The following is an 11,220-nucleotide window of genomic DNA, read 5'->3' on the forward strand; positions in this document are numbered from 1 at the left end:
GTTCAAAGATTATACATGTGGTGTCAATTTGGGAAAAATTTGTAGCGGGCATGATGGCAAAATGCATACGCCGACACAATTAATGTTTGCCTCATTTGCACTACCTACTAATCTATCAATTATGCGGTTTGGGTGGATGTTGTCAACTGGGGACTTGAGTGTGCTGCCTGCCACATTCCCCACTGTGGAGGCAGAGAACCGTTTAAAGGTTTTTGTGGGACATTGGCATTCTTTGCTTTCGGAGGATTTCGACAACCTTTAGAGATACGACCTTTTTCTCCACACCGAAAACATTCGACAGGCTGGGGATGGAATCAAGTTGGGGTCATGGTAGGTTTATTGGCAGGGGTTGAGGCTTTTGGTGGTGCAGCAGTATGTGGTGCAGTAGGGTGCAGAGCAACTTTCAGTTCAGCCAGTGTGGAGTTTATCTGTGACACAGCCTCGGAAAAGGGCTGTCGTGGAGTGGCTGGAGGTGGGGCAGACTGTGGTGGGGGACAAACAGGGACATGCTCTGGATCGTCTGGATCGCGCAGTCCCCGCCAATAGATTTGGCGGAGGACTGTGTCCATGGATGACTGGGGCAGACCGCCACAGCGGGAAACATCGAACACTAGCAGTTTTAGGCGCCGACCGAATGCAGCTGCTGACTCCTGAACCTCCTGATGGCTGTTGTAAGCTTTCTGGAGGAGAGCGGGCCCATCTTGTACAGTTCCATAACTCGCCTCGAGTTCTTGGATAAGCTGACGGATTGAGGCATTGGGGCCTAGCGTTTGAATGAGCCGACTTGGTTCTCCACGAATAGACTGCCGGACATATGGGGCAAGAACCCTCTCAGAATGTGTCCCATCACGAAGGAGAGACTCGACTTCAAACTTCCAATTGTCAAAATCAACTCCATGACCTTTCTGAGTGTCACCCAGGAAAAAGCGAAACTCGTGGGGGTTGAACATACCCAGTTGGCAATGGAGGAGGTGCCAATGGTTGGTAAGCAGGAACAGGGTGTTGGGTTTGGGGAGTCGCCATGTGCAGTGGCTGAGATTGGGGAGGGTTGTAGTCGAATGTCACATGAGCTGAATTATGGGCCGAATTAAACATGTGGGGGACATGGTCTAGTACTCTATTGAGATTCAATGTTGGGCAGTATGGGCCACGCCCATAGGTGATACATGGACAGACACTGGAGATGTTACTACAGAGAAAGCACTTGAGAATGTTGTAATTTGAGGGGGTCGCTGCTGCGTCAAAGTAGTAGCTGGCGGAGGAGTATTAAACCGCGATACTGGAGGTGGTGTTGGCAGATGAATGATTGGTAGTGATGACATTGTATCAGAAGAAGGGAGAAGGGAGGCTAGAGGGATTGGTTCAGTACCACGAAGGGGAGGTTGCTTGAATGAACGCAGCACGCGCGGGTAGCCATTGAGGAAGAGCTTACGATCTAATAAATGAATGGCATTAGCGCTTCATCCGGGAAGCGGTAATGGCAATATAAATATGTACCATTATCACCACTGGAATGATACAGCCGACTGACGGATTGAATCAACCCTGCCCTCCTCATATGCCTCTGTACCTGCTCTGCAGTGGCTTGAATAGGAAGATTGGTCACAAGAACAGTGCTTCTAGTGAAGCGTCTCAAAGGTGAAACTTCCATCATGAAATCAATATAAAGTGACAATACAATACAAATATGAAATACAATACAATATGAAACAATGTAAATGGAAACAATGCAATGATAAAAAATGATAAAAGCACAGTAGCAAGAAAATGGCAAAATAAATTAACAGGTCAATCAGTATCAAATGTATGAGAACAAGTATCAATATGCAAAAAAATGGCAATTCAGACGTGCAAAATAAACAATATCAAAATAGAACATTGTGGGTATCCCTACTTAGCTGTCGAAAGGTGTACCGGAATGGTTACACACAATCAATTTGAAAGAAAAATACAACGTAAACCGCACATCGGGCGCCAATTATGTAGCGTGCATGATGGCAAAATGCATATAAAAGGGAAGATTAAAGGGCCTATCTTGATCCGTTGTTGTAGACTTGCTTGACGGAACTTGCTTGACTTGACGGAACTTGACGGGACTTGACTTGACTTGACTTAACTTGGCGGAAATAGTAGACTAGCTTGGCGGAATTCTTTGACTCGGTGCTGAGGGAAACTTGAAGACTTCACATGAAGACTCTCAATGCTTTAAACAATGAGATAAAGATGACTGGACGAAAGGGGTCCAAAAGGATTATCTATACCTCTTCTCTAGCTGTCAGTTGATAAATGCAAAAGCTCTCAACTGTCCAGTTATAAAGCACTTGTACCCTTCGTTCCAAGAGCAGGACAGAATGTATATATGAATATGGCAGGTTCAGTTGGAGGGTTACAGAGACAGTTAAACAGTGGAGCTGGGTGCTGCCATCTTTCTGTCTCTGTTAATTGCAGTTCAGTGGTCAAGTGAAGGGAAAGTTCACTGGCCACTGAATTTATACAGTTCCTCCTCAAGGACTTTTGTGGTTGGCTGCAAGTTCTGCTACCAACTGCCCTCACGCGCTGCCAAACAACCCCAAAAAGTGCATGACCTAACTCTGGGGGACTTACGAATTCAAAAAAAATGGGGGGCACAAAATTCAACCTATTACATTTTTGCCTGCTTTCTGAATGTCGTCCCGACATAGAACAAAAATCACTATTGTGTCTCTCAAATAATCTATGGGCTTTGTGACCCTCAACCAACACATTCATTTGCCAGTACCACCTTCGTAGAATCTATTTTGGGCATATGACGTCAATATATATTCCTCGCATAATGTCAATTATCGCTTCAAGACACATTTCTTTCATTCGTTCATGTGGCTTATCATCATAAAATAAAATACAGGAAATCTATTTTCTCTTTCCATTTTTCTGAGACAATATGGGCATTGCATAATCCTTATTAATCAAAAGGGTGTGACTTGTCTCAGAGGTCTTTGAGGTAGGGTTTCCGTGTTCTGGCTTTTGTTGGGATATCAAAATTACCCTGCTGTACGCATAGGCCTACTCCCATTATCTTTAAAATATTTCCAAGAACTTAAATACGATGCAGTTGGTTGTCATTCGTGTCAGTGCGGCCACAGTGGGGAGAGGTTTCAGGCTACCTTGCAGCGTGCTTGTGCTCCCTTTTTCTACTTCTTCTCCATGTTGGCCCCAAAAGTTCTAAGTGACTTAAGGGCCAGCTGCCAGGCTCCTGGCCGATCAAGTTATGAATGATAGAAACTGAACAAAAACACTTTTTTTGTACCGGATTTGATCGGCCGATATATGTTGAAATAAGTTACAAGTTCATATCATGAACTTAAGAAAAACATGCATGGATTTTTGTCTTGGAAAAAAAAAATGTAATAAAAATAAATTGCAACCATAAAACAGCGATCGAGTTGTGCCCAATCACTCAAATATAATATGAACTTAATAAAGTAATAAGCTTTCAGATATCATTACAATCAGTTCCCCCTGGAATGAAAATCTGTTCTTCGTGGTCTTTCATTCGGGGTGTAAGTTTCAATGATATGAAAGATAAACCAACCTTTCGTCCACCTTGTTTGCAGGGAAGTCTGCCATGCTGATGTTAGTGTTCACCTGCTGCTTCATAGCAATGACATGAGGGATCATGTCACTGCATACTCCTTGTAAGTCTGCCCACGACAAAGCTTTCAGAGTGGTAAGGCAGGATCTGTAATCTCTCTTCTGTAAAACAAGATATAAGCATGGAGGTGTCAGAGACAATTGAAACTACATCTTCATATTTTATGCACCTCATGATGACTCTATTGTAGAGGTGTGGAGCTGCCACAGATGTGGCGCCTTATGTTCAACAGCGATGTGGGGGATTGTCTCTGAGTCAACCCCAGCTGGCCAAAGCCGTTTTCCTAACATGCACTTACTGTGCAGTTTATTGTGTGAATTGCCAAGATTTTTTGGTAACTGTAGTTGACTAGTTGATCGTTTACTACCACTCTGTATTGCTTAGCATAGTAGCTGTTCATTGTGCTTGCTTCCACACCCAATGGTTGTCCAATCATCCTTTACACCAGTACACAGAGGCATCTTTTCTTCAAACAACCCACCCTTCTCCTTTTGCTTTCTTATGTAGTTGATCATAGTAGGGCATAGTAGCTGTTCATTGTGCTGGCTTCAACACCCGATTGTTGTCCTCTACACAGAGGCATTTTTTTCTTCCGTTTCAACCACCCCACCCTTCTCCTTTTGCTTTCTGATGCAGTTCAGTTGTCGATCGTTGACTGACCCTCTGTACTGCTTGGCGTAATAGTTGTTCATGGTGCTGGTGTAATAGGGCGCTCTATAGGTTCGAATTGGTTCTGTTTATTCTGAAAAGAGATGGCAGAGGGGAACTATGTTGGATATGCTGATCACTCAATGCATACACTGCCATGAATCCGCTAATTACTAAATCATCTTACTGGGCATAATATCAGTAACGGCAATTTCAATAAATGAGCTAAATCCCATCCAGTACTCCAAATGTGACAAGACACTCTAGTAATATACATGTACAGTAAACTTGAAACACAACATAGAATTTGAGTGGCCACAAATCCATGAGAAGCAGAACTTAAAATCCGTTTGGCCGCCACTGCTGTCTCTATGGCAACAGACTTTAGCCTGGCCCTTGCCTTCAAGGCATAAACACTAACATCGAGTGGTAATGAAACACTCTAACCAGGCTAGCTCCCCCCCCCTGCCTATCCTCCCTAGTTGCTAATAAACAGACCCCTGGACAGACCACCAGAGCTAAATAAGTGAGTGACCACCTGTCTGTGGAATGTCCACACAGGACCATGTGGCAGCCCTAGGCTGACCTCACCTTGTGTAGGGACAGTGTGTGCAGTACATAGGCATTCCCTTTACCCAAGTTTATAGATTAAAATGAACAAACTTTTCTATCTACATTTATGCTCTATGCTACCATTCATAAAGTTACTAAGTGATTATACATTAAACAAAAGTGGAAGATATATCTGAAAAACTATTCTAAGATTTTTGAGACACCAAGAAATTGGGGATTACAAGTCCCAAGTTAAGTTACAAATTCACTAACTAAAATCCTGACAAAGGAATTGACCATCAATGCGGACACCCCATAAAACTCTGACTCTTCACTGAAGTGTAGAATGTTCAGAAACTAAACTTTGGCAGAAAGCCCAAAAGTAGACAGAAAAATATTCATATATGTGACTGCCAAGATCCCAACAATAATTACAGGGTGTTATCAAACTTGCGGTAATCTCTACTCATTGTTACTGTCAAGAGAACTCAAGGCTTTGGGATAGTTTCAAATCATTTTTAAATCTACAGGGTATATTCCATTATAAAATATAAAAATGTTAGTACATACCTGAAAAGAGATGGCAGAGGGGAACTATGTTGGATATGCTGATCACTCAATGCATACACTGCCATGAATGACCAGCATAGCCAACACAGTCAGCCCTCTGTCCACTTGGCTGGGCAGTACCATTTAGGGATTGGGGTTCCCGTACCCTACAATGGCTTCAACACCATGCTGGATAGCCTCAATTTTTTTTTAAGGCATCAAGTCGGGGAAAGTTTTAATGTAACATACAGAAAATATTATATTCTTGTATGTTGGTTATATTTATATTATTGCTAATGTTCATGCATTAACCCTAACCCTCACAAGGTATTCTCTAAGCACCCTGCCAAATGCAACAGAAAGCAACTCACTCAAATGAGAACCCTGCCAAATGCAACAGAATGCCGCAGTGCATTCTGTTGCATTTCGGCATTCTGTTTCATTTAGCAGGGAACTCATATGCACTGGCTTCGGTACCAAGTATCTACCCTGCTAAATGCAACAGTTTGCAGGACTGGATCGTGTTGCTTTGTGCAGGGAACTGGCCTTGGTATGCCTGGAATCTGTTGCATTCAGCAGGGTTCTCATTTGAAGTAGTTTAATTTTTTTTTTTTTTATCTTGCTGGCATTTGGCTCAGTTGTGTTCACCAATGAATGTGTAATTCAAACCTAGTTGCCGGGCCAGGGTCAAGGGATCATGCACATGTAATCTGTGTAGTGAACCCATTAGTACCAGCCTTGTTTTTTGAGGCTTATGTGTTCTAAATCACTTTCGTTCCTTTGATTTCTCTTTTTCTTTGACTGGTGTCTTTCCAGCATTTCTTTTGTTTCTCTTTTCTTCTTTTGTTTCCTTTGATTTCTCTTTTTCTTTGACTGGTGTCTTTCCAGCATTTCTTTTGTTTCTCTTTTCTTCTTTTGTTTCCTTTGATTTCTCTTTTTCTTTGACTGGTGTCTTTCCAGCATTTCTTTTGTTTCTCTTTTCTTGTTTGTTTTCCTTTGATTTCTCTTTTTCTTTGACTGGTGTCTTTCCAGAATCACTTTTTCATTTGTTAGCTGGTTCGGCCGTTCAGCCGAACCAGCTATTGTAATCGTTACGTTTTTTATATTCTTTATTTTTCTGTTGTAGCCACTTTACCTGTTTGTTTTGTACACGTTTTCTTCCGCCACTTTGATAGTTAAATTAATCCGATGAACTTCAAACTTGGCAGACACTTGGATGACCATCCAAGGATGTGTCCCGAAGAAATTCACAATGATGACGTCATCAGTTTATTTGTTATTGATTTTTGAATATTTAATTTTCTCCATAGGTTTTGTACACGTTTTTCGACACGGATTTTTATTGGTCTTAATGACAGAGGGACTCTCAACTTCAGATGGGAATTACTATGAAAACAAAAAAGAAATCGTACTTTTTTTTTCCATCTTCAATTGATTCCTCATATTCCCAAAATTCAAAATATCAAATAATATTTTGGAAAGAAATCTCGATTCAATCGCAGATCATGTGACAAGGTTTTAAAGGTGCAGTTTTTCTCTATTGTTTTTTTTGCATGTTTTTTTTCTTATGTCAAATTCTTGGGCACTCATCCATCGGACTGATGGTGCATATTTCGTCTACCCACTTGGGATGGTATCAGAGAAAAATCCTCACTGTGACGTCATCAAGGGTCACGTGACATGAAACTATAGTTGCAGTTTTCTCCAAAGGTTTTCTTCACGTTTTTGACATCCCACCGTAATCGATGATAATTTCTCTGAGTTTCCAACTTCCAACGTAGGATTACTAAACGAATTTCAGGGAAATCAGAGGAAAATCGTCGAAATGACATTGTTAGGGACCACGTGACACGAGATTAAAGGTGCAGGGGTTTTGTGCAATGGTTCCCTCTATTGACAGTTGTCTCACCTCAGTCATCTGATCATGAATGTCTCCAATGCAGACACTATGTGAAACATTATCCAATTTCCTTTGCTGCGTTCTCCATGTCAACTGGAATATTCTTCAGTGGTGCACATCGATTTATCCCCGTGTGTTTGTTAATGAGCAACACACAAGACACACCCAATGAAAACTGCTGAAGCAAAAACACCCTGCCCTCCTTCAGATGACATACCATTCCATCCTTCATAGGCAAACATGGAAAGACATATGTTAGTTCCTTGAGAAGTGCTTCGTAAGGAGATATCATAGGGCCTCCAGCATGGCTTTCTTGGGGAGAATCCCCAGATCGTTTGTGATTACATGGATAACTATATGGTCTTGGTCAACCAACAGCGATGCAGAAAGTCATTGAATTCATCAAGGTGTAGCCCCCACTTTCCGAGCCAACGGACGGTAGCCACCTTATCCAGTATTGCCTCAGCTGAAGAAGCAGCAGCCCGGCCACTTAAGTGGACGATGGAATCCCTAACGATCCACACCAAGGGCCTGTAGGCGGGTTGCATATTAATGCCTAATGAAAGTAAAAGAACAATACAAAAAGAAAATACACCCAATCTTAGGATGAATGAGATAATTGAATACAAAATAGGATTAGATTAGCTCAACCTTGTTTTGGCTGTTTGCCAATAAAGGTATGGGCCAATAAAGACTGCATCACGGTGACCACTAGTAGTGCTTCAAATGTGGCTTTCTTGGGGAGAATCCCCGTGTGCAACAGTGTGCTTCTTGGTAAACAATCTAAATCTTTTCCAGATTGCAAACACATGTTTTTATAGGACAAGTTCTGATACATGGTCGATAGCAGTGATAATTGTGGGTTTACTTTATACTTGTGTTTTAAAAGTAAAACTGATTATGCACATAGTTCAGTTGCTCCCCACCTTCTGCCTGTAACCTGCTCATTGGAAATGTAGATGAGTAAATGACATAACGCATGTAATCAATGTACGTGATCATGTATGGCGTCAGTCTTCTCCATGTGGCATACAAAATAGTTGATAGAAACATGCTGGGTGTTTCTTAAATTGTAGTTTCATCTCCATGTTATAACCCCATGAATAATCAGCTTGTCTAAGAGAGCCGTCTGGTTTACCGGGTAGCAACTGCGATTCTGGATCATCTTTCACAGTACATAATAAAGACTAGCCCAACGTTTGCTGAAAACATCGTATTCATTGATGTCATCTGGGATATTGATAAATTTTCGTATTTCAGCAGGGATAGCATTTTGCTCAACACAGTGAGGTGCAACATAAATGTGAAGAAAATCTGCCTACTTTCCTCTTGGTGGGGGACTAACAATACCCAAAGCATAGTCTTTGTTCAGATAAATTGGCTCTTGTTTGCCATTTTATCAAAATAAGTTTGAAAATTCCCCTGTCAAATGCCTCGTTTGTTGATTATTACAGGGAATGTTGCCAAGGATCTGCTGGTTTTTGTTTGCCTCTGACATTATTTTTTCTACTTCAAGACTTCAGTTTCTCTTTTAGATCCTAGCTAAGCCCTTTATGATATCCAATACTGTGTGGTTCAAGGGAATTGAAGGTACAAAGCTGGGCTTGCTCGCCCTTGTTTTGGTGGTTTGCCCCAGGGTAGTGGACGCTCCGCAGTATGGCCGACCAAACATAATTGTATGCGGCAACAAACACCGTGTCACAGTTTTTCGGCACACTCTTAATAGCCTTCAGCTCGGCTTTCTTGGGGAGAATCCCCAGATCGATGGAGCCTACATGGATAGTGATATAATCTGGGGTTAGTCTGTTTGGTCAACCAACAGCGGTGTAGGAATTATTGAAGTCAGCCAGGTGGAGTACCCCAGCTGAAGTAGCAGCAGCCCTGCCAGTCCAGTGGACGAAGGTATCCCCAACGACCCACACCAAGGGCTTGTAGGCGGGCTGCACTTTTAAAGGCCATGAAAGTAAAAGAACAATACAAACAGAAAATACACTCAGTCTTAGTGCACAAGTTAGATAATTGAATACTAAGCAGGAGCAAGGTTCATTATATATCATTGATATTATTGAACAAGTGCTGGGGTAATGCGAATAGAATGGCGATAAACTCCAGATTGCCAATGACCAATCCTTTGTATTTTGTGCTCGGGAATGCCAGCCATCGCTGCCCAAGTGGCTGCACCAATACGAAAGGAATGGGAAGTGAAACAAAGGGACCAGTGTAGAGCAAAAACTGCCTGAACTCTGTTGCCTTCCATCTGTCAAGATGTGACAAATCCTTCGGTTGTGCAAATTCACGTGGTATTTTTCCACCAGAGTGATGATTTTTTTTTTATGTATTTCACTGATTTGACCATCGGACAGCCGACAACATCTTGTCAATATCTTTAAAAAACACAACATACGCCTGACAACACCAAAGTACACCATGTGCATGTACTATAGTTAAGAACAAAGTCTGTACACAGGATATTCCAGCATCAATAAGAGGTGATTTTCCTGTCTTGTAGTCTTCATACTCAGTGTTGCTCAACAGTTCTGTGCCATCCAGTTCAACATCTGAGATGTTGCAGTACAGTGTTCTGGAGATGCTATGCTCAGCAAGACGTCGCTTTATGGTTCTTTTGCTTGCACAGAAACACCTGGCTGTTTCTTTCACAGAACAGTTCATATATCCTGAATTGAAAAACAATGAATGTTATTATACAATGTGTACGCACTTTAACAATGAAATTATTTCTAAACACTCATTTCAAAAGAGGATTGCTAGTATTCAGAAAGCCACGCCTTGCAAGAAAAAATAATGTGGACAGGGGCTTTAAAATACCTGGAAATAATTCTTCAATTGCAAGAATTTCCCTCTCACAGAAATCTGTTATGAAGAATTTAGGCCTCCATTGCCAATCGGTAGGTTTGTCAGCATCTTCTTCCATCCACTTCTTGATGGTAGTCAGTCCATGCTTAATGGCTTCGGTGGTTTCATCCTGAACAACAAATTCTGCTACTACACTGAAACCAACATTGGTTCGAACAGCCAAGAAAAACAGTGGTAGAGCATACTTCTTTGTTCGATAAGTTGCATCAAGCAGGCACAGTGAGTTTCCATATCTTTGACAAATGCCAAAGTAAGAAAGTACATGTAGTATAAACATAGCCTGAACAAGTAAAAAGAGGTGTTGAAAATATTCAATATACATTGTAGGTGGATGAGACTGTGAACACTGGCGACTGTAAAAGTGTCTTCATATAATACTTTGCATTTCTTCACAAAAGACACAGGGAGTAAGTGGCTATATTCAATGTACGCATTCCTTTTATCATCATCTGACTGTAGCATTATAGCCTTTGCAACCATTGTGTGAGAAAATGTTGCAACACTGGTTTTGATACCAAGTTTCTTAAAACAAAGGGACCAGTGTAGAGCAAAAACTGCCTGAACTCTGTTGCCTTCCATCTGTCAAGATGTGACAAATCCTTCGGTTGTGCAAATTCACGTGGTATTTTTCCAGAGTGATGAATTTTTTTTATGTATTTCACTGATTTGACCATCGGACAGCCGACAACATCTTGTGAACTTTAAAAAAACACAACATACGCCTGACAACACCAAAGTACACCATGTGCATGTACTATAGTTAAGAACAAAGTCTGTTCACAGGATATTCCAGCATCAATAAGAGGTGATTTGCCTGTCTTGTAGTCTTCATACTCAATGTTGCTAAACAGTTCTTCTGTGTTTGATGGAAACATATCTTTTGAGTAGTGCACAACTCTTCAATTCCTTGAACCCTGTAGTGTGTATCCCTCACAAGCAAAGTAAGAATTGAGATTTTTGTGTGAACAGCTCTTGCTGGGGCATCACAAATGAAAAGCATTAATTGACACCTGAAACAAGTTTGAATCATGCTCAATGCCATCTTCTTTTAAGTGTTGGAATTCGT

At 41.4% G+C, this 11,220-nt stretch overlaps 1 protein-coding gene across 1 annotated transcript; it reads right to left on the minus strand.

Moving 5' to 3' along the window:
* Positions 1–2: 2 nt before the first annotated feature.
* LOC119726836 lies at positions 3–4,323 on the minus strand. Its single transcript, XM_038198692.1, has 3 exons — positions 4,237–4,323; positions 3,572–3,732; positions 3–1,032 (listed from the first exon to the last, which is right to left on the minus strand). Exons 1-3 carry the CDS (start codon positions 4,321–4,323, stop codon positions 315–317), a joined length of 966 nt encoding a protein of 321 aa, XP_038054620.1. The 3' UTR covers positions 3–314.
* Between the last annotated feature and the right edge of the window lie 6,897 nt (positions 4,324–11,220).

The sequence above is a fragment of the Patiria miniata genome, unplaced genomic scaffold, assembly GCF_015706575.1.
Source record: "Patiria miniata isolate m_02_andy unplaced genomic scaffold, ASM1570657v1 HiC_scaffold_2, whole genome shotgun sequence".
Lineage (NCBI taxonomy): Eukaryota > Metazoa > Echinodermata > Asteroidea > Valvatida > Asterinidae > Patiria > Patiria miniata.

Bases quoted from the DNA above. Each gene is read 5' to 3' on its own strand.
- LOC119726836 (XM_038198692.1), bottom strand. From the start codon at position 4,323: ATGAACAACTATTACGCCAAGCAGTACAGAGGGTCAGTCAACGATCGA. The intron at 3,733-4,236 runs GTGGTTGAAACG...CTTGTTTTACAG, and splicing joins AGCAAAAGGAGAAGGGTGGG to AAGAGAGATTACAGATCCTG. The intron at 1,033-3,571 runs GTTGGTTTATCT...CCCCAATCTCAG, and splicing joins GCAAACAAGGTGGACGAAAG to CCACTGCACATGGCGACTCC.